Below are 25237 nucleotides of genomic sequence, written 5' to 3'. Positions count from 1 at the left end.
ACAAATTAAACAACCATGGAGACATCACACACCCCTGCTGCAAACCTACATTCACTGAGAACCAATCACTTTCCTCTCTTCCTACACGTACACATGCCTTAGATCCTCGATAAAAACTTTTCACTGCTTCTAACAACTTTCCTCCCACACCATATATTCTTAATACCTTCCACAGAGTATCTCTATCAACTCTATCATATGCCTTCTCCAGATCCATAAATGCTACATACAAAGCCATTTGCTTTTCTAAGTATTTCTCACATACATTCTTCAAAGCAAACACCTGATCCACACATCCTCTACCACTTCTGAAACCACACTGCTCTTCCCCAATCTGATGCTCTGTACATGCCTTCACCCTCTCAATCAATACCCTCCCATACAATTTGCCAGGAATACTCAACAAACTTATACCTCTGTAATTTGAGCACTCACTCTTATCCCCTTTGCCTTTGTACAGTGGCACTATGCACGCATTCTGCCAATCATCAGGCACCTCACCATGAGTCATACATACATTAAATAACCTTACCAACCAGTCAACAAAATATATATATATATATATATATATATATATATATATATATATATATATATATATATATATATATATATATATATATATATATATATATATATATATGTATATATATATATATATATATATATTTTATTTTTTTTTTTTTTTGGCTTTGTCGCTGTCTCCTGCATTTGCGAGGTAGCGCAAGGAAACAGACGAAAGAAATGGCCCAACCCACCCCCATACACATGTATACACATACGCCCACACACGTAAATATACATACCTACACAGCTTTCCATGGTTTACCCCAGATGCTTCACATGCCCTGATTCAATCCACCGACAGCACGTCAACCCCGGTATAACACATCAATCCAATTCACTCTATTCCTTGCCCTCCTTTCACCCTCCTGCATGTTCAGGCCCCGATCACACAAAATCTTTTTCACTCCATCTTTCCACCTCCAATTTGGTCTCCCACTTCTCCTCGTTCCCTCCACCTCCAACACATATATTCTCTTGGTCAATCTTTCCTCACTCATTCTCTCCATGTTCCCAAACCATTTCAAAACACCCTCTTCTGCTCTCTCAACCACGCTCTTTTTATTTCCACACATCTCTCTTACCCTTACGTTACTTACTCGATCAAACCACCTCACACCACACATTGTCCTCAAACATCTCATTTCCAGCACATCCACCCTCCTGCGCACAACTCTATCCATAGCCCATGCCTCACAACCATACAACATTGTTGGAACCACTATTCCTTCAAACATACACATTTTTGCTTTCTGAGATAATGTTTTCGACTTCCACACATTCTTCAAGGCTCCCAGGATTTTCGCCCCCTCCCCCACCCTATGATCCGCTTCCGCTTCCATGGTTCCATCCGCTGCCAGATCCACTCCCAGATATCTAAAACACTTTACTTCCTCCAGTTTTTCTCCATTCAAACTTACCTCCCAGTTGACTTGACCCTCAACCCTACTGTACCTAATAACCTTGCTCTTATTCACATTTACTCTTAACTTTCTTCTTTCACACACTTTACCAAACTCAGTCACCAGCTTCTGCAGTTTCTCACATGAATCAGCCACCAACGCTGTATCATCAGCGAACAACAACTGACCCACTTCCCAAGCTCTCTCATCTCCAACAGACTTCATACTTGCCCCTCTTTCCAAAACTCTTGCATTCACCTCCCTAACAACCCCATCCATAAACAAATTAAACAACCATGGAGACATCACACACCCCTGCCACAAACCTACATTCACTGAGAACCAATCACTTTCCTCTCCTCCTACACATACACATGCCTTACATCCTCGACAAAAACTTTTCACTTCTTCTAACAACTTGCTTCCCACACCATATATTCTTAATATTTTCCACAGAGCATCTCTATCAACTCTATCATATGCCTTCTCCAGATCCATAAATGCTACATACAAATCCATTTGCTTTTCTAAGTATTTCTCACATACATTCTTCAAAGCAAACACCTGATCCACACATCCTCTACCACTTCTGAAACCACACTGCTCTTCCCCAATCTGATGCTCTGTACATGCCTTCACCCTCTCAATCAATACCCTCCCATACAATATGCCAGGAATACTCAAGAAAGTTATACCTCTGTAATTTGAGCACTCACTCTTATCCCCTTTGCCTTTGTACAATGGCACTATGCATGCATTCCGCCAATCCTCAGGCACCTCACCATGAGTGATACATACATTAAATAACCTTACCAACCAGTCAATAATACAGTCACCCTCTTTTTTAATAAATTCCACTGCAATACCATCCAAACCCGCTGCCTTGCCGGCTTTCATCTTCCTGAATGCTTTTACTACCTCTTCTCTGTTTACCAAATCATTTTTCCTATCCCTCTCACTTTATACACCACCTCGACCAAAACACCCTATATCTGCCAATCTATCATCAAACACATTCAACAAACCTTCAAAATACTCCTTCCATCTTCTCACATCACCACTACTTGTTATTACCTCCCCATTAGCCCCGTTCTCTGAAGTTCCCATTTGTTCCCTTGTCTTACGCACTTTATTTACCTCCTTCCAAAACATCTTTTTATTCTCCCTAAAATTTAATGATACTCTCTCACCCCATATCTCATTTGCCCTTTTTTTCACCACTTGCATCTTTCTCTTGACCTCCAGCCTCTTTCTTTTATACATCTCCCACTCATTTGCATTATTCCCTTGTAAAAATTGTCCAAATGTCTCTCTCTTCTCTTTCGCTAATGATCTTACTTCTTCATCCCACTACTCACTACCCTTTCTAACCTGCCCACCTCCCACGCTTCTCATGCCACAAGCATCTTTTGCGCAAGCCATCACTACTTCCCTAAATACATCCCATTCCTCCCCCACTCCTCTTACCTTCTTTTTTCTCACCTTTTTCATTCTGTGCTCAGTCTCTCCTGGTACTTCCTCACACAAGTATCCTTCCCAAGCTCACTTACTCTCTCCATTCTCTTCACCCTAACATTCTCTCTTCTTTTCTGAAAACCCATACAAATTTTCACCTTCGCCTCCACAAGATAATGATCAGACATCCCTCCAGTTGCACCTCTCAGTGCATTAACATCCAAAAGTCTCTCTTTCGCGCACCTATCAATTAACACATAATCCAATAACGCTCGCTGGCCATCTCTCCTGGTTACATACGTATACTTATGTATATCTCTCTTTTTAAACCAGTTATTCCCAATCACCAGTCCTTTTTCAGCACATAAATCTACAAGCTCTTCACCATTTCCATTTACAACACTGAACACCCATGTATACCAATTATTCCCTCAACTGCCACATTACTCACCTTTACATTCACATCACCCATCACTGTAACCCGGTCTTGTGCATCAAATCCACTAACACACTCATTCAGCTGTTCCCAAAACACTTGGCTCTCATGATCTTTCTTCTCATGCCCAGGTGCATATGCACCAATAATCACCCACCTCTCTCCATCAAGTTTCAGTTTTACCCATATCAATCTTGAGTTTACTTTCTTACACTCTATCACATACTCCCACCACTCCTGTTTCAGAAGTAGTGCTACTCCTTCCCTTAATCTTGTCCTCTCACTAACCCCTGACTTTACTCCCAAGACATTCCCAAGCCACTCTTCCCCTTTACCCTTGAGCTTCGTTTCACTCAGAGGCAAAACATCCAGGATCCTTTCCTCAAACATACTACCTCTCTCTTCTATTTTCTCATCTTGGTTACATCCACACACATTTAGACACCCCAATCTGAGCCTTCGAGGAGGATTAGCACTCCCCGCGTGACCCCTTCTTCTGTTTCCCCTTTTATATATATATATATATATATATATATATATATATATATATATATATATATATATATATATATATATATTTTTTTTTTTTTTTTTTTTTTTTTTTTTTTTTTTTATACTTTGTCGCTGTCTCCCGCGTTTGCGAGGTAGCGCAAGGAAACAGACGAAATAAATGGCCCAACCCCCCCCCCCATACACATGTACATACACACGTCCACACACGCAAATATACATACCTACACAGCTTTCCATGGTTTACCCCAGACGCTTCACATGCCTTGATTCACTCCACTGACAGCACGTCAACCCCTGTATACCACATCGCTCCAATTCACTCTATTCCTTGCCCTCCTTACACCCTCCTGCATGTTCAGGCCCCGATCACACAAAATCTTTTTCACTCCATCTTTCCACCTCCAATTTGGTCTCCCTCTTCTCCTCGTTCCCTCCACCTCCGACACATATATCCTCTTGGTCAATCTTTCCTCACTCATTCTCTCCATGTGACCAAACCATTTCAAAACACCCTCTTCTGCTCTCTCAACCACGCTCTTTTTATTTCCACACATCTCTCTTACCCTTACGTTACTTACTCGATCAAACCACCTCACACCACACATTGTCCTCAAACATCTCATTTCCAGCACATCCATCCTCCTGCGCACAACTCTATCCATAGCCCACGCCTCGCAACCATACAACATTGTTGGAACCACTATTCCTTCAAACATACCCATTTTTGCTTTCCGAGATACTGTTCTCGACTTCCACACATTTTTCAAGGCTCCCAAAATTTTCGCCCCCTCCCCCACCCTATGATCCACTTCCGCTTCCATGGTTCCATCCGCTGACAGATCCACTCCCAGATATCTAAAACACTTCACTTCCTCCAGCTTTTCTCCATTCAAACTCACCTCCCAATTGACTTGACCCTCAACCCTACTGTACCTAATAACCTTGCTCTTATTCACATTTACTCTTAACTTTCTTCTTCCACACACTTTACCAAACTCAGTCACCAGCTTCTGCAGTTTCTCACATGAATCAGCCACCAGCGCTGTATCATCAGCGAACAACAACTGACTCACTTCCCAAGCTCTCTCATCCCCAACAGACTTCATACTTGCCCCTCTTTCCAGGACTCTTGCATTTACCTCCCTAACAACCCCATCCATAAACAAATTAAACAACCATGGAGACATCACACACCCCTGCCGCAAACCTACATTCACTGAGAACCAATCACTTTCCTCTCTTCCTACACGTACACATGCCTTACATCCTCGATAAAAACTTTTCACTGCTTCTAACAACTTGCCTCCCACACCATATATTCTTAATACCTTCCACAGAGCATCTCTATCAACTCTATCATATGCCTTCTCCAGATCCATAAATGCTACATACAAATCCATTTGCTTTTCTAAGTATTTCTCACATACATTCTTCAAAGCAAACACCTGATCCACACATCCTCTACCACTTCTGAAACCGCACTGCTCTTCCCCAATCTGATGCTCTGTACATGCCTTCACCCTCTCAATCAATACCCTCCCATATAATTTACCAGGAATACTCAACAAACTTATACCTCTGTAATTTGAGCACTCACTCTTATCCCCTTTGCCTTTGTACAATGGCACTATGCACGCATTCCGCCAATCCTCAGGCACCTCACCATGAGTCATACATACATTAAATAACCTTACCAACCAGTCAACAATACAGTCACCCCCTTTTTTAATAAATTCCACTGCAATACCATCCAAACCTGCTGCCTTGCCGGCTTTCATCTTCCGCAAAGCTTTTACTACCTCTTCTCTGTTTACCAAATCATTTTCCCTAACCCTCTCACTTTGCACACCACCTCGACCAAAACACCCTATATCTGCCACTCTGTCATCAGACACATTCAACAAACCTTCAAAATACTCATTCCATCTCCTTCTCACATCACCACTACTTGTTATCACCTCCCCATTTACGCCCTTCACTGAAGTTCCCATTTGCTCCCTTGTCTTACGCACCCTATTTACCTCCTTCCAGAACATCTTTTTATTCTCCCTAAAATTTACTGATAGTCTCTCACCCCAACTCTCATTTGCCCTTTTTTTCACCTCTTGCACCTTTCTCTTGACCTCCTGTCTCTTTCTTTTATACTTCTCCCACTCAATTGCATTTTTTCCCTGCAAAAATCGTCCAAATGCCTCTCTCTTCTCTTTCACTAATACTCTTACTTCTTCATCCCACCACTCACTACCCTTTCTAAACAGCCCACCTCCCACTCTTCTCATGCCACAAGCATCTTTTGCGCAATCCATCACTGATTCCCTAAATACATCCCATTCCTCCCCCACTCCCCTTACTTCCATTGTTCTCACCTTTTTCCATTCTGTACACAGTCTCTCCTGGTACTTCCCCACACAGGTCTCCTTCCCAAGCTCACTTACTCTCACCACCTTCTTCACCCCAACATTCACTCCTCTTTTCTGAAAACCCATACTAATCTTCACCTTAGCCTCCACAAGATAATGATCAGACATCCCTCCAGTTGCACCTCTCAGCACATTAACATCCAAAAGTCTCTCTTTCGCACGCCTGTCAATTAACACGTAATCCAATAACGCTCTCTGGCCATCTCTCCTACTTACATAAGTATACTTATGTATATCTCGCTTTTTAAACCAGGTATTCCCAATCATCAGTCCTTTTTCAGCACATAAATCTACAAGCTCTTCACCATTTCCATATATTTCCATATATTTCCATATATTTATATATATATATATATGTATATATATATATATATATGTTTCCTTGCGCTACCTCGCAAACGCGGGAGACAGCGACAAAGCAAAAAAGAAGGAACAGAGAGGGGGGCCGGGTGAGGATATTCCCTCAGAGGCCCAGTCCTCTGTTCTTGGCGCTACCTCGCTAATGCGGGAAATGGCGAATAATATGAAAAAAAAAAAAAAATATATATATATATATATATATATGGGTATGTTTGATGGAATAGTGGTTCCAACAATGTTGTATGGTTGCGAGGCGTGGGCTATGGATAGAGTTGTGCGCAGGAGGATGGATGTGCTGGAAATGAGATGTTTGAGGACAATGTGTGGTGTGAGGTGGTTTTGATCGAGTAAGTAACGTAAGGGTAAGAGAGATGTGTGGAAATAAAAAGAGCGTGGTTGAGAGAGCAGAAGAGGGTGTTTTGAAATGGTTTGGGCACATGGAGAGTATGAGTGAGGAAAGATTGACCAAGAGGATATATGTGTCGGAGGTGGAGGGAACGAGGAGAAGTGGGAGACCAAATTGGAGGTGGAAAGATGGAGTGAAAAAGATTTTGTGTGATCGGGGCCTGAACATGCAGGAGGGTGAAAGGAGGGCAAGGAATAGAGTGAATTGGATCGATGTGGTATACCGGGGTTGACGTGCTGTCAGTGGATTGAATCAGGGCATGTGAAGCGTCTGGGGTAAACCATGGAAAGTTGTGTAGGTATGTATATTTGCGTGTGTGGACGTATGTATATACATGTGTATGGGGGTGGGTTGGGCCATTTCTTTCATCTGTTTCCTTGCACTACCTCGCAAATGCGGGAGACAGCGACAAAGCAAAAAAAAAAAAATATATATATATATATATATATATATATATATATATATATATATATATATATATATATATATATATATGCACTTCAGTGCATTATACATGATAGCTAGAGACTGAGTGTGAACAAATGTGGCCTTTGTCTTTTGCTAGCGCTACCTCGTGCACATGCGAGGGGAGGGGGTTGCTATTTTTTGTGTTGCTGGATGGTGATGGGAATGAATAAAGGCAGACAATATGAATTATGTTCATGTGTATATATGTACATGTCTGTGTGTGTATATATATGTATACGTTGAGATGCATAGGTTTGTATATTTGCGTGTGTGGATATGGTGTATATATATACATGTGTTTGTGGATATATATATATATATATATATATATATATATATATATATATATATATATATATATATATATATATATATATATATATATATATACATGTGGGAGCGGGGGGCTGGAAATCCTCCCCTCTCGTTTTTTTTTTTTAAATTTTCCAAAAGAAGGAACAGAGGGTGCCAGGTGAGGATATTCCAAAAAAGACCCAGTCCTCTGTTCTTAGCGCTACCTCGCTGATGTGGGAAATGGCGAATAGTTTAAAAGAAAGAAAGAAAGATATATACATGTGTGTTGGGTTGGGCTATTCTTTCGTCTGTTTCCTTGCGGTACCTCGCTAACACGGGAGACAGTGAGAAAGCAAAATGATAATAAAAACTGCTTCTAACAACTTGCGTCGTACACCACATATTCTTAATACCTTCCACAGAGCATCTCTATCAGCTGTATCATATGCCTTCACCAGATCCATAAATGCTCCATACAAATCCATTTGCTTTTCTATGTAATTCTCACATACATTCTTCAAAGCAAACACCTGATCCACACATCCTCTACCATTTCTGAAACCACACTGCTCTTCCCAAATCTGATGCTCTGTACCGCCTTTACCCTCTCAATCAATACACTGCCATATAATTTCCCAGGAATACTCAAGAAAGTTATACCTCTGTAATTTCAGCACTCACTTTTATCCCCTTTGCCTTTGTACAGTGGCTCTATGCAAGCATTCCGCCAATCCTCAAGCACCTCACCATGAGTCATACATACTTTAATTAACGTTACCAACCAGTCAACAATACAGTCACCCCCTTTTTTAAGAAATTCCACTGCAATACCATCCAAACTCGTTGCCTTGCCAGATTTTATCTTCCGCAAAGCTTTTACTACCTCTTCTCTGTTTACCAAATCATTCTCCCTAACCCTTTCACTTTGTACACCACCTCGACCAAAACACCCTATATCTGCCACTCTTTCATCAAACACAGATGTGCCTTTCTTCATGTGTTTCCTGGCAGTAGCTCACTAGTGTGGGAAATTGTATTATGTATAAGAAATAGATAGTAATGTTTTTGCTCACATATACATATGTAGCCTTTTCAGTCTTAGCATGGAATTGAGAATCCCCATTAGATTGTCTATGCCAGGCATATATGGATGAGTAGGTCTTCTTATAAAATTTGTTTCATTAGTCTCTATGCCGTATACTAGAGTCCAGGATTGGTAACTGTGTTGTTTGAAAAGTTTTCAAGTTGGATGCTGTAAAAAGACAATGTTGTTACTCAATATGATAGAGTTGAATATAAGAAGAGTTTTTAGTTCCATAGTGTTAGATTAGTAATTACTGATTAAGAATTGAGTTATTTTAGAGCCTTTCCAATGAAGATAATGTTATATTTCAGTGTGATGGTGGTAGAAGGAGAAGTTTTTGGTGGAGGCATACACCGGCGCCAGTTGCTAGAGACAACAACTATCATTTTGCCTTTACACAATCTGCATAATAGACTAGCACACATTTCTCCTGAGAAGTATTACCCTCTCATTACTCAAGGGTAAGTAGTTGTAAATCTCATCATTTGTGGAGACAACATTTACTGGAGGTGGTTGATTTTTAGAAATGTATGTTTCATATATGGCAAAGTCTTCTGGCAAAATACTTATTGACATCTTTGAGGCTTTGATAAGAAATTTGATATTTTTCTTAGTACCCTGATTCTTTATGATATACTGTTGTTTGTTTAGGTGCATATTTACCAAAATATGGCTTGTTTTACAGAAATTAGCAAATTTTTGGAAAATGTAAAAGGGCAAAAGTACTAATCTGTTGAGTCTTTTATATACATGTAATCACTGTTTCACTGAATTAAATTTTTGTTGCAGAGAAGAGGATTTCCTTGTAAAAACTAACTAAGATATCTCAGAAGTAAATTTTACCCTGAACATAGCAGAACAGTAAGTTTTGCATATAACGTATAGTAGTAAGTTCTGAAAGGATGAGAGTTAAACAGAATTTTGCCATTGCAGGAAAGTAACAAGGTCTTTTAATGTACTGGAAAATCATTGATTCTTACCTTGATACAGCATTATAAGTCATAACATAACTGTAGCAGAGTTGCAAGTTCTTCTTTCTGAGTAAATTAGTAAGTTCTCAGAATTCAGAATCATAAGTTCAGTTTACAGCATCAGACATTCATTGGAAGGTTGGGCCATTAGAAGCCAGATCCCATAACATCCTGAATATTTTCAAGAACAATTGGTCAATGAAATGTTAACAGGTTTAATGGAGATTTACTTTATTCCTTCAGCATTAATTTCTATTAAAAAGTTACCCTCCTGAGACTGGAGGCATTTGGGAAGAAGCACAGACTACTCTGATTTAGAAGATGATAGCTTGGGATGTATCTGGAGTGACATATCACCTAATCAGAAATGGGAGTAGAAATCCTGAAGAATGTTAGGGAAGCTTCACTAGCAGTGGATACTACATCTAATGATTGTTCATTTTTTGTCTTAGACTTCTTGACAGGCTGCTGAGGCTTGAGAGTGTCAATCTTCAACTGCTTCAGTAAGATGTGTTACATCAATCTAAATAGATGAATAATGAATTATTGAATTTATGTAGCCATTTGGCTCAAATTATACAGTTGGGACATTACAGAACTGGGGGGTCATGAAACTAACTAGTTGATTAATCACAAGAGATCTTAAGATTAGGGTAGGGCTGAATACTCCTACACTTCATTTTTTAAGCACATGAATGAAGTAGTATATCTACATAGTACAGGAAGTTTTACATAGCCAAGTCTTCAGTTTATACATTATTCATTTAGTTGATTAGTTGAACATTAAGGGTTAAAAAGCTACACATTTTTAGAATTGGAGTAATATTGTGTTTGGTGTATATAGCAAATCCTCGATTCAACGGACTAATCAGGGGATGGGTTGTCCGGTAATGCTGAAAGCGTGTTAAATTGAAAATGTAACCTATGGGCCCTCTTTTAATACAATACACAGTGATACAATATACAGTGCACACCCTTTCTTTTAACTCCTCTATTGATGCCATTTTCAATTGTAAGGATTACAAAATTATTCAGTAGATGAAATACAGTTCTCTGTATACATGACCACACAGTAACTTGAGGCAGACTGAAACCGAAACAAAGCGAATATACCCTTCACTACTAAAAAGCAAGTGTGATATGAAATGCGCATGGTGCAGTGTTTGAGATTTTTGAATTTCTTAAGATGAAAGCTGGCAAGGCAGCACATTTGGATGGTATTGCAGTGGAATTTATTATATAAGGGGGTGCCTGTCTTGTTGACTGATTTTTGAGGATATTTAATGTATGAATGACTCATGGTGAGGTGCCTGAGGATTGGCGGAATGCATGCATAGTGCCGTTGTACAAAGGGAGAGGGGATAAAGGTGAGTGCTCAAATTACAGAGGTATAAGTTTGTTAAGTATTCCTGGGAAATTATATGGGAGGGTATTGATAGAGAGGGTGAAGGCATGTACAGAGCATTAGATTAGGGAAGAGCAATCTGGTTTCAGAAGTGGTAGAGGATGAGTGGATCAGGTGATTGCTATGAAGAATGTATGAGAAAAATATTTAGAAAATCAAATGGATTTGTATGTAGCATTTATGGATCTGGAGAAGGCACAGAGATGCTCTGTGGAAGGTATTAAGAATATATGGTGTGGGAGGCAAGTTGTTAGAAGCTGTGAAAAGTTTTTATTGAGGATGTTAGGCACGTGTACGAGAAGGAAAAGAGGAAAATGATTGGTTCTCAGTGAACGTCGGTTTGCAGCAGGGGTGCGTGATGTCTCCATGGTTGTTTGATTTGTTTATGGATGGGGTTGTTAGGGAGTTGAATGCAAGAGGTTTGGAAAGAGGGGCAAGTATGCAGTCTGTTGTGGATGAGAAGGCTTGGGAAGTGAGTCAGTTGTTGTTTGCTGATGATACTGCACTGGTGGCCGATTCGGGTGAGAAACTGCAGAAGCTGGTGACTGAGTTTGATAAAGTGTGTGAAAGAAGAAAGCTAAGAGTAAATGTGAATAAGAGCAAGGTTATTAGGTACAATAGGGCTGAGGGACTAGTCAATAGGGAGGTAAGTTTGAATGGAGAAAAACTGGAGGAAGTGAAGGGCTTTATATATCTGGGAGTGGATTTGGCAGCAGATGGAACCATGGAAGCGGAAGTCAATCACAGGGTGGGGTATGGGGCGAAAGTTCTGGGAGCGTTGAAAAATGTGTGGAAGGCGAGAACATTATCTTGGAAAGCAAAAATGGGTACATTTCAAGGAATAGTAGTTCCAACAATGTTATATGGTTGCAAGGCATGGACTATAGATAGAGTAGTGCAGAGGATGGTGGATGTGTTCGAAATGAGATGTTTGAGGACAATATGTGGTATGAGGTGGTTTGATCGAGTAAGTAATGAAAGGGTAAAAGAGATATGTGATAACAAAAAAGTGTGGTTGAGAGAGCAGAAGAGGGTGTTTTGAAATGGTTTGGTCATATGGAGAAGATGAGTGAGGAAAGATTAACAAAGAAGATATATGTGTCAGAGGTGGAGGGAACGAGGAGAAGTGGGAGACCAAATTGGAGGTGGAAAGATGGAGTAAAGAAGATTTTGAGTGATTGGGGCTTGAACATGCAGAAGGGTGAAAGGCGTGCAAGGAATAGAGTGAATTGGAATGATGTGGTATACCGGGTTCGACATGCTGTCAATGGATTGAACCAGGGCCTGTGAAGCGACTGGAGTAAACCATGGAAAGTTCTGTGGGGCCTGGATGTGGAAAGGGAGCTGTAGTTTCAGTGCATTATACATGACAGCTAGAGACTGAGTGTGGACGAATGTGATCTTTGTTATCTTTTCCTGGTGCTACCTCGCGCACATGTAGGGGAGGGGGTTGTCATTTCATGTGTGGTGGGGTGGCAACGGGAATGAGTGAAGGCACCAAGTATGAATTATATACATGTGTATATATGTACATGTCAGTGTATGTATATATATGTATACGCTGAAATGTATATGTATATATATGTATACCTGGTTTAAAAAGCGAGATATACATAAGTTTACGTATGTAAGTAGGATAGATGGCCAGAGAGTGTTATTGGATTACGTGTTAATTGACAGGCGCGCGAAAGAGAGACTTTTGGATGTTAATGTGCTGAGAGGTGCAACTGGAGGGATGTCTGATCATTATCTTGTGGAGGCGAAGGTGAAGATTTGTATGGGTTTTCAGAAGAAAAGAGTGAATGTTGGGGTGAAGAGGGTGGTGAGAGTAAGTGAGCTTGGGAAGGAGACTTGTGTGAGGAAGTACCAGGAGAGACTGAGTACAGAATAGAAAAAGGTGAGAACAAAGGAGGTAAGGGGAGTGGGGGAGGAATGGGATGTATTTAGGGAAGCAGTGATGGCTTGTGCAAAAGGTGCTTGTGGCATGAGAAGCGTGGGAGGTGGGTTGATTAGAAAGGGTAGTGAGTGGTGGGATGAAGAAGTAAGATTATTAGTGAAAGAGAAGAGAGAGGCATTTGGACGATTTTTGCAGGGAAAAAATGCAAATGAGTGGGAGATGTATAAAAGTAAGAGACAGGAGGTCAAGAGAAAGGTGCAAGAGGTGAAAAAGAAGGCAAATGAGAGTTGGGGTGAGAGAGTATCATTAAATTTTAGGGAGAATGAAAAGATGTTCTGGAAGGAGGTAAATAAAGTGCGTAAGACAAGGGAGCAAATGGGAACTTCAGTGAAGGGGGCTAATGGGGAGGTGATAACAAGTAGTGGTGATGTGAGAAGGAGATGGAGTGAGTATTTTGAAGGTTTGTTGAATGTGTTTGATGATAGAGTGGCAGATAAAGGGTGTTTTGGTCGAGGTGGTGTGCAAAGTGAGAGGGTTAGGAAAAATGATTTGGTAAACAGTCAAGAGGTAGTAAAAGCTTTGCGGAAGATGAAAGCCGGCAAGGCAGCAGGTTTGGAGGGTATTGCAGTGGAATTTATTAAAAGAGGGGGTGACTGTATTGTTGACTGGTTGGTAAGGTTATTTAATGTATGTATGATTCATGGTGAGGTGCCTGAGGATTGGCGGAATGCGTTCATAGTGCCATTGTACAAAGGCAAAGGGGATAAGAGTGAGTGCTCAAATTACAGAGGTATAAGTTTGTTGAGTTTTCCTGGTAAATTATGTGGGAGGGTATTGATTGAGAGGGTGAAGGCATGTACAGAGCATCAGATTGGGGAAGCGCAGTGTGGTTTCAGAAGTGGTAGAGGATGTGTGGATCAGGTGTTTGCTTTGAAGAATGTATGTGAGAAATACTTAGAAAAGCAAATGGATTTGTATGTAGCATTTATGGATCTGGAGAAGGCATATGATAGAGTTGATAGAGATGCTCTGTGGAAGGTATTAAGAATATATGGTGTGGGAGGCAAGTTGTTAGAAGCAGTGAAAAGTTTTTATCGAGGATGTAAGGCATGTGTACGTGTAGGAAGAGAGGAAAGTGATTGGTTCTCAGTGAATGTAGGTTTGTGGTAGGGGTGTGTGATGTCTCCATGGTTGTTTTATTTGTTTATGGATGGGGTTGTTAGGGAGGTAAATGCAAGAGTTTTGGAAAGAGGGGCAAGTATCAAGTCTGTTGGGGATGAGAGAGCTTGGGAAGTGAGTCATTTGCTGTTTGCTGATGATACAGCGCTGGTGGCTGAGTCATGTGAGAAACTGCAGAAGCTGGTGACTGAGTTTGGTAAAGTGTGTGAAAGAAGAAAGTTAAGAGTAAATGTGAATAAGAGCAAGGTTATTAGGTACAGTAGGGTTGAGGATCAAGTCAATTGGGAGGTAAGTTTGAATGGAGAAAAACTGGAGGAAGTAAAGTGTTTTAGATATCTGGGAGTGGATGTGGCAGCTGATGGAACCATGTAAGCAGAAGTGAATCATAGGGTGGGGGAGGGGACGAAAATCCTGGGAGCCTTGAAGAATGTGTGGAAGTCGAGAACATTATCTCGGAAAGCAAAAATGGGTATGTTTGAAGGAATAGTGGTTCCAACAATGTTGTATTGTTGTGAGGCATGAGCTATGGATAGAGTTGTGCGCAGGAGGGTGGATGTGCTGGAAATGAGATGTTTGAGGACAGTGTGTGGTGTGAGGTGGTTTGATCGAGTAAGTAATGTAAGGGTAAGAGAGATGTGTGGAAATAAAAAGAGCATGGTTGAGAGAGCAGAAGAGGGTGTTTTGAAATGGTTTGGGCACATGGAGAGAATGAGTGAGGAAAGGTTGACCAAGAGGATATATGTGTCGGAGGTGGAGGGAATGAGGAGAAGTGGGAGACCAAATTGGAGGTGGAAAGATGAAGTGTAAAAGATTTTGAGTGATCGGGGCCTGAACATGCAGGAGGGTGAAAGGCGGGCAAGGAATAGAGTGAATTGGATCGATGTGGTATACCGGGGTCGACGTACTGTCAATGGATTGAATCGGGGCATGTGAAGCATCTGGGGTAAACCATGGAAAGTTGTGTGGGGCCTGGATGTGGAAAGGGAGCTGTGGTTTCGGGCATTATTGCGTGACAGCTAGAGACTGAGTGTGAACGAATGGGCCCCTTGTTGTCTTTTCCTAGTGCTACCTCGCACACATGAGGGGGGAGGGGGATGTTATTCCATGTGTGGCGAGGTGGCGATGGGAATTAATAAAGGCAGACTGTGTGAATTGTGTGTATGTGTATATATGTATGTGTCTGTGTGTGTATATATGTATGTGTCTGTGTGTGTATATATGTATGCGTCTGTGTGTGTATATATACGTGTACATTGAGATGTATGGATATGTATATTTGCGCGTGTGGACGTGTATGTATATACATGTGTAAGGGGATGGGTTGGGCCATTTCTTTCGTATGTTTCCTTGCGCTACCTCGCAAACACGGGAGACAGCGACAAAGCAAAATAAAAAAAAAATAATATGATCACGTTGAAATGTATATGTATATGTATATGTGCATTTATGGATGTGTATGTACATACATGTGTATGTGGTTGGGTTGGGCCATTCTTTCTTCTGTTTTCTTGCGCTACCTCATTAACGCGGGAGACAGCGACAAAGTATAATGAATAATATCCCTGGGATATGGGAGAAAGAATACTTCCCTTGCGTTTCTCAAGTGTTGTAGAAGGCGACAAAAGGGGACGGGAGTGGGGGGCTAGAAATCCTCCCCTCCTTGTATTTAAACTTTCTAAAAGGGGAAACAGAAGAAGGAGTCATGTGGGGAGTGCTCATCCTCCTCAAAGGCTCAGATTGGGGTGTCTAAATGTGTGTGTGAATGTAACCGAGATTAAAAAAAAAGGAGAGATAGGTATTATGTTTGAGGAAAGGAACCTGGATGTTTTGGCTCAGTGAAATGAAGCTCAAGAGTAAAGGGGAAGAGTGGTTTGGGAATGTTTTGGGAGTAAAGTCAAGGGTTGGTGAGAGGACAGGAGCAAGGGAAGGAGCAGCACTACTCCTGAAACAGGAGTTGTGGGAGTATGTGATGGAGTGTAAGAAAGTAAATTTTAGATTAATATAGATAAAACTGAAAGTGGAAGGAGAGAGATGGGTGATTATTGGTGCCTATGCACCTGGGCATGAGAAGAGAGATCATGGGAGGCTAATGTTTTGGGAGCAGCTGAGTGAGTGCGTTAGTAGTTTTGATGCACGAGACCGGGTTATAGTGATGGATGTTTTCAATGCAAAGGTGAGTAATGTGGTGTTGAGGGAATGATTGGTGTATGTGGGGTGTTCAGTGTTGCAAATGGAAATGGTGAAGAGCCTGTAGATTTGTGTACTGAAAAAGGACTGGTGATTGGGAATACCTGGTTTAAAAAGAGATATACATAAGTATTCATATGTAAGTAGGAGAGATGGCCAGAGAGCATTGTTGGATTACGTGTTAATTGATAGGCGTGTGAAAGAGACTTTTGGATGTTAATGTGCTGAGAGGTGCAATTGGAGGGATGTCTGATCATTATCTTGTGGAGGCGAAGTTGAAGATTTGTAGAGGTTTCAGAAAAGAAGAGAGAATTCTGGGGTGAAGAGAGTGGTGAGATTAAGTGAGCTTGGGAGGGAGACTTGTGTGAGGAAGTACCAGGAGAGACTGAGTGCAGAATGGAAAAAGGTGAGAGTAAAGGACATTAGGGGAGTGGGGGAGGAATAAGATGTGGTTAAGGAAGCAATGATCTCTTTTGCAAAAGATGCTTGTGGCATGAGAAGTGTGGGAGGTGGGCAGATTAGAAAGGGTAGTGAGTGGTGGGATGAAGAAGTAAGATTATTAGTGAAAGAGAAGAGAGAGGCATTTGGACAAGTTTTGCTGGGAAATAATGCAAATGAGTTGGAGATGTATAAAAGAAAGAGGCAGGAGGTCAAGAGAAAGGTGCAAGAGGTGAAAAAGAGGGCAAATGAGAGTTGGGGTGAGAGAGTGTCATTAGATTTTAATGAGAATAAAAAGATGTTTTGGAAGGAGGTAAATAAAGTGCATAAGACAAGATAACAAATGGGAACATCGGTGAAGGGGGCAAATGAGGAGGTAATGACAAGTAGTGGTGATGTGAGAAGGAGATGGAGTGAGTATTTTGAAGGTTTGTTGAATGTTTGTTTGTTTGTTGAATATACCATTTCATATGTATATGTATGTATATAGGGTGTTTTGGTCGAGGTGGTGTGAGAAGTGAGATGGTTAGGGAGAATGATTTGTTAAACAGAGAAAAGGTAGTAAAAGCTTTGCAGAAGATGAAAGCCAGCAAGGCAGCTGGTTTGGATGGTATTGCAGTAAAATTTATTAAAAAAGGGGAGACTGTGCTGTTGATTGGTTGGTAAGGATATTTGATGTGTGTATGACTCATGGTGAGGTGCCTGAGGATTGGTGGAATGCATGCATAGTGCCATTGTACAAAGGGAGAGGGGATAAAGGTGAGTGCTCAAATTACAGAGGTATAATTTTGTTGAGTATTCCTGGGAAACTATATGGGAGAGTATTGATGGAGAGGGTGAAAGCATGTTCAGAGCATCAGATTGGAGAAGAGCAGTGTGGTTTCAGAAGTGGTAGAAGATGTGTGGATCAGGTATTTGCTTTGAAGAATGTATGTGAGAAATACTTAGAAAAGCAAATGGATTTGTATGTAGCATTTATGGATCTGGAGAAGGCATATGATAGAGTTGATAGAGATGCTCTGTGGAAGGTATTAAGAATATATGGAGTGGGAGGCAAGTTGTTAGAAGCAGTGAAAAGTTTTATCAAGGATGTAAGGCATGTATACAAGTAGGAAGAGAGGAAAGTGATTGGTTCTCAGTGAATATCAGTTTGCAGCAGGGGTGCATGATGTCTCCATGGTTGTTTTATTTGCATATGGATGGGGTTGTTAGGGAGGTGAATGGAAGAGTTTTGGAGAGAGGGGCAAACATGCAGCTTATTGTGGATGAGAGGGCCTGGGAAGTGAGTCAGTTGTTGTTCACTGATGATACAGCGCTGGTGGCTGATTCGGGTGAGGAACTGCAGAAGCTGGTGACTGAGTTTGGTAAAGTCCGTTAAAGAAGAAAGCTGAGATTATATGTGAATAAGAGCAAAGTTATTAGGTACAGTAGGGTTGAGGGAAAAGTCAACTGGGAGGTAAGTTTGAATGGAGAAAAACTGGACAAGGTGAAGTGTTTTAGATATCTGGGAGTGGATTTGGTAGTGGATGGAACTATGGAAGTGGAAGTGAATCATAGAGTGGGGGAGGGGGTGAAAGTTGTGGGAGTGTTGAAGAATGTGTGGGACTCGAAAACATTATCTCAGAAGGCAAAAATGGGTATGTTTGAAGGAATAGTGGTTCTAACAATGTTATATGGTTGCGAGGTGTGGGCTATAGAGAGAGTTGTGCAGAGAGGGTGGATGTGCTGGAAATGAGATGTTTGAGGACAGTATGTTGTGAGGTGGTTTGATCGAGTTAGTAATGACAGGGTGAGAGAGATGTGTGGTAATAAAAAGAGTGTGGTTGAGAGAGCAGAAGAGGGTGTTTTGAAATAGTTTGGTCACATGGAGAGAATGAGTGAGGAAAGATTGACCAAGAGGATATATGTGTCAAAGGTGGAGGGAACGAGAAGTGGGAGACCAATTTGGAGGTGGAAAGATGGAGTAAAAAAGATTTTGAGTGATCGGGGCCTGAACATGTAGGGGGGTGAAAGGCGTGCAAGGAATAGAGTGAATTGGAACGATGTGGTATACCGTGGTCGACGTGCTGTCAGTGGACTGAATCAGGTTATGTAAAGCATCTGGGGTAAACCATGGAAAGCTCTGTGGGGCCTGGATGTGGAAAGGGAGCTGTGGTTTCGGTGCATTATTACATGACAGCTAGAGACTGAGTGTGAATGAATGTGACCTTTGTTGTCTTTTCCTAGCGCTACCTCGTGCACATTTGGGGGGAGGGGATTGTTATTTCATGTGTGGCGGGGTGGCGATGGGAATAAATAAAGGCAGACAGTATGAATTATGTACATGTGTATATATGTATATGTCTGTGTGTGTATATGTAGGTATACGTTGAGATGTATAGGTATGTATATTTGCGTGTGTGGACATGTATGTATATATATGTGTATGTGGGTGGGTTGGGCCATTCTTTCGTCTGTTTCCTTGCACTACCTCGCTAACGCAGGAGACAGCAACTAAGCAAATAAATAAATAAAATAAATGTTATCTCTATAGGTGTAATTGTTCAAAAATTAGTATTACACCATTTAGGTATTAATGGTCGTCCACTTCTCCTTGTGAAAAAAGTGAAAAACAGAAGTAAGGAAGTGGGAGACCAAATTGGAGGTGGAAGGATGGAGTGAAAAAGATTTGAGCGACTTGGGCCTGAACATACAGTGAGTGAAAGCCATGCAAGGAACAGAGTGAATTGGAATGATGTAGTATACTGAGGTCAACATGCTTTCAGTTGATTGAACCAGGGCATGTGAAATGTCTGGGGTAAACCATGGAAAGTTTTGTAGGGCCTGGATGTGGAATGGAAGCTGTGGTTTCTTTGCATTACACATGACAGCTAGAGACTGAATGTGAACGAATGTGACCTTTTGTCTTTACCTAGCGCTACCTCCTGGGGGAAGGGGGATGCTATTTCATGTGTGGCGGGGTGGCGATGGGAATGAATAAAGGCAGCAAGCATGAACATGTACATGTGTATAAATATGTATATGTCTGTGTATGTATATGTATGCATATGTTGAAATGTATAGGTATGTATATGTGCATATGTGGGCGTGTATGCATATACATGTGTATGTGGGTGGGTTGGGCCATTCTTTTGTCTGTTTCTTTGCACTACCTCACTAACGTGGGAGACAGCGACAAAGTATGATAGAATATGAAAAAATATAGATATCAGTGTAAAACTAAGTGTACTCTATGCAGGGAAAACATATGTGGATTAAGTAAGAAAAAACTTGGACAGAGGTGGTTTGTTATAGATTCTTACATTTTTTCTTGGTGCCCAGCATCTTAACATACCCAGGAATTTTTAGTAGATCTCAAACTTAAGTTTGGTGGGCTCCAGAGTATCCATTTGAAGGTAAATTTCAATATATTGAAGTCCACTAGGACAGGAGCTCTACTGTCATCAGTCAAAGTAAATAAATAATTTCTACTCAAAATTTAGCATTGTAACAAGTTCACATTAACCGTACAGCTCCAGGCGAAACATTGGATATTGAATTTTAAAGTGCTTCATAGTTAATTTTCCTCTTCCCATTAGCTCCCATTCTGTTAACTAATTGAATGAACATGTTAATATCTAAATTGCATAGAAGGTTGGACAGCTTTTGCATGGTGCAAAGTGATTGAAAGAAAGAGCTCATCAACAAATTTAGGATAAGTTAAAAGGTTAACATTTTATGGTACTACACTTTACATATTGCATACATAGCATAGATATTTTTATTTATTTATATTTGATTTTGCTTTGTCACTGTCTCCCACGTTAGTGAGGTAGCACAAGGAAACAGACGAAAGAAATGGCCCAACCCGCCCACATACGCATGTATATACATGCACGTCCACACACGCAAATATACATACCTATACATCTCAATGTATACATATATATACGCACACAAACATACATATATACACATGTACATAATTTATACTGTCTGCCCTTATTCATTCCCATCGCCACCCCGCCACACATGAAATAACAACCCCCTCTCCCCCAATGTGCGCTAGGAAAAGACAACAAAGGCCACATTCGTTCACACTCAGTCTCTAGCTGTCATGTAATAATGCACCGAAACCACAACTCCCTTTCCACATCCAGGCCCCACAGAACTTTCCATGGTTTACCTCAGACACTTCACATGCCCTGGTTCAATCCATTAACAGCACGTCAACCCCGGTATACCACATCATTCCAACTCACTCTGTTCCTTGCACGCCTTTCTTACTACATCTTTCCACCTCCAATTTGGTCTCCCACTTCTTCTCGTTCCCTCCACCTCTGAGACATATATCCTCTTGGACAGCCTTTCCTCACTCATTCTCTCCATGTGACCAAACCATTTCAAAACACCCTCTTCTGCTCTCTCAACCACACTCTTTTTATTACCACACATCTCTCTTACCCTATTATTACTTACTTGATCAAACCATCTCACACCACATATTGTCCTCAAACATCTCATTTCCAGCACATCCACCCTCCTCCGCACAACTGTATCCATAGCCCACGCCTCGCAACCATATAACATTGTTGGAATCACTATTACTTCAAACATACCCATTTTTGCTTTTCGAGATAATGTTCTCAACTTCCACACATTCTTCAACGCTCCCAGAACTTTCGCCCCCTCCTCCATCCTATTATTCACTTCCGCTTCCATGGTTCCATCTGCTGCCAAATCCACTCCCAGATATCTAAAACACTTCACTTCCTCCAGCTTTTCTCCATTCAAACTTACCTCCCAATTGACATGTCCCTCAACCCTACTGTACCTAATAACCTTGCTCTTATTCACATTTACTCTGAGCTTTCCTCTTTCACACACTTTACCAAACTCAGTCACCAGCTTCTGCAGTTTCTCACGCGAATCAGCTACCAGTGCTGTATCATCAGCAAACAGCAACTGACTCACTTAACAAGCTCTCTCATCCACAATAGAATGCATACTTGCACCTCTTTCCAAAACTCTTGCATTTACCTCCCTAACAGCCCCATCCATAAACAAATTAAAGAACCATGGAGACATCACACACCTTTGTCACATACCTACATTCACTGAGAACCAATCACTTTCCTCTCTTCCTACATGTACACATGCCTTACATCCTCGATAAAGACTTTTCAATCCTTCTAACAACTTGCCTCTCACATCATATATTTTTAGTACCTTCCACAGAGCATCTCTATCAACTCTATCATATGCCTTCTCCAGATCCATAAATGCCACATACAAATCCATTTGCTTTTCTAAGTATTTCTCACATACATTGTTCAAAGCAAACACCTGATCCACACATCCTCTATCACTTCTGAAACCACACTGCTCTTCCCCAATCTGATGCTCTGTACATGCCTTCACCCTCTCAATCAATACCCTCCCATATAATTTCCCAGGAATACTCAACAAACTTATACCTCTGTAATTTGAGTACTCACTTTTATCCCCTTTGCCTTTGTACAATGGCACTATGCTAGCATTTCACCAGTCCTCAGGAACCTCACCATGAGACATACATACATTAAATAACCTTACCAACCAGTCAACAATACAGTCACCCCCTTTTTTAATAAATTCCACTGCAATGTCATCCAAACCCACTGCCTTGTCGGCTTTCATTTTCTGCAAAGCTTTTACTACCTCTTCTCTGTTTACCAAATCATTTTCCCTAACCCTCTCACTTTGCACACCATCTCGCCCAGAACACCCTATATCTGCCACTCTATCATCAAACATTCAACAAACCTTCAAGATACTCACTCCAGCTCTTTCTCACATCCCCATTACTTGTTATCACCTCCCCATTAGCCCCCTTCACTGAAGTTTCCATTGATTCCCTTGTCTTACGCACTTTGTTTACCTCCTTCCAAAACATCTTTATATTCTCCCTAAAATTTGATGATACTCTCTCACCCCAACTCTCATTTGCCCTCTTTTTCACCTTTTGCACCTTTCTCTTGACCTCCTGCCTCTTTCTTTTATACATCTCCCACTGATTTGCATTATTACCCTGCAGAAATCGTCCAAATGCCTCTCTCTTCTCTTTCACTAATAGTCTTGCCTCTTCATCCCACCACTCACTACCCTTTCTAATCAACCCACCTCCCACGCTTCTCATGCCACAAGCATCTTTTGCGCAAGCCATCACTGCTTCCCTAAATACATCCCATTCCTCCCCCACTCCCCTTACCTCCTTAGTTCTCACCTTTTTCCATTCTGTACTCAGTCTATCCTGGCACTTCCTCACACAAGTCTCCTTCCCAAGCTCACTTACTCTCACCATTCTTTTCACCCCAACATTCTCTCTTCTCTTCTAAAAACCTCTACAAATATAGCATAGATGTAAATGTGAAATCCATCGGTGGAATGATGAGAAATTAGGCAGTTCATTGAGAGTTGGTTGAATTGACCTTATGCAGAATTTTGCAGAAAAGCTGGGCTAGCACATATCTCTTGCTGCGGGCAAGGTTTGAAGAACAAGTAATTACTTATTTTTGATTATCTGTCTTTACTGTACTGGAGGGGGTTTTGCACTTATCTCTTTATTGTACAACCTCATGAATTTATGTATGCTGTCTGTATTAACGATGACCTCAGTCAATTTGTTCCATTCATCCACCACACTTGTAGTATAAAAGTATCTCTTTACATCCTTGTTTACAATAATTTTAAATTCATTTTATGTCCCCTGGTTCCTCTATCCCTGCATCTCCTAAAGAACTGTCCTGGTTCAATCCATTGACAGCACGTCGACCCCGGGATACCATATCATTCCAATTCACTCTGTTCTTTGCACGCCTTTCACCCTCCTGCATGTTCAGGCCCCGATCACTCAAAATCTGTTTCACTCCATCTTTCCACCTCCAGTTTGGTCTCCCACTTCTCGTTCCCTCCACCTCTGACACATATATCCTCTTGGTCAATCTTTCCTCACTCATTCTCTCTATGTGACCAAACCATTTCAAAACACCCTCTTCTTCTCTCTCAACCACACTCTTTTTATTACAACATATCTCTCTTACCCTTCATTACTTACTTGGTCAAACCACCTCACACCACATATCATCCTCAAACATCTCATTTTCAGCACATCCATCCTCCTCCATACAACTCTATCTATAGCCCACGCCTTGCAGCCACATAACTTTGTCGGAACCACTATTCCTTCAAGCATACCCATTTTTCCTTTCCAAGATAATGTTCTTGCCTTCCACACATTTTTCAATGCTCCCAGAACTTTTGCCTCCTCCCCCACCCCATGACTCACTTCAGCTACCATGGTTCCATCTGCTTCCAAATCCACTCCCAGATATCTAAAGCACTTCACTTCCTCCAATTTTTCTCCATTCAAACGTACCTCCCAATTGACTTGTCCCTCAACCCTACTGTACATAATAACCTTGCTCTTATTCACATTTACTCTGAGCTTTCTTCTTTTACACACTTTACCAAACTGATTCACCAGCTTCTGCAGTCTCTCACCCGAATCAGCCACCAGAGCTGTATCATCAGCAAACAACAACTGACTCACTTCCAAGCTCTGTCATCCACAACAGACTGCATATTTGCCCCTCTTTCCAAAACCCTTGCATTCCCCTCCCTAACAACCCCATCCATAAACAAATTAAACAACCATGGAGACATCTTGCCCCCCTGCCACAAACAGACATTCACTGAAAACCAATCATTTTCCTCTCTTTCTACTTGTACACATCCTCGATAAAAACTTTTCAGTGCTTGTAACAACTTGCCTCCCACACCATATATTCTTAATACCTTCCACAGAGCATCTCTATCAACTCTATCATATACCTTCTCCAGATCCATAAATGCTACATACAAATCCATTTGGTTTTCTAAGTATTTCTCACATAAATTCTTCAAAGCAAACATATGAATAGAAATAATAATAATGATAATAATAATAATAATAATAATAATAATAATAATAATAATAATAATGATAATAATAGTAATAATATCCCAGGGGATAGGGTAGAAAGAATACTTCCCACTTATTCCCTACATATCGTAGAAGGCGACTAAAAGGGGAGGGAGCGGGTGGCTGGAAATCCTCCCCTCTCTTTTTTTTTTAATTTTCCAAAAGAAGGAACAGAGAAAGGGGCCAGGTGAGGATATTCCCTGAAAGGCCCGGCCCTTTGTTCTGGGAAATGGCGAATAGTATGAAAGGAAAAAAAAGAAAAAATATATATATATTG

At 41.0% G+C, this 25237-nt stretch overlaps 1 protein-coding gene across 1 annotated transcript in view; it reads left to right on the top strand.

The window, feature by feature from the left end:
* Positions 1–25237, top strand: part of LOC139750634 (TBC domain-containing protein kinase-like protein) — a 253505-nt gene that overhangs the window by 32438 nt on the left and 195830 nt on the right. The window contains exon 3 of the mRNA XM_071665308.1: positions 9214–9363. Coding sequence (XP_071521409.1) covers positions 9214–9363 — 150 coding nt within the window. The remainder of the gene's footprint in view (positions 1–9213; positions 9364–25237) is intronic.

This window comes from Panulirus ornatus, chromosome 10 (assembly GCF_036320965.1).
Source record: "Panulirus ornatus isolate Po-2019 chromosome 10, ASM3632096v1, whole genome shotgun sequence".
Classification (NCBI taxonomy): Eukaryota; Metazoa; Arthropoda; class Malacostraca; order Decapoda; family Palinuridae; genus Panulirus; species Panulirus ornatus.
This window is presented reverse-complemented; position numbering and strand designations above follow the sequence as displayed.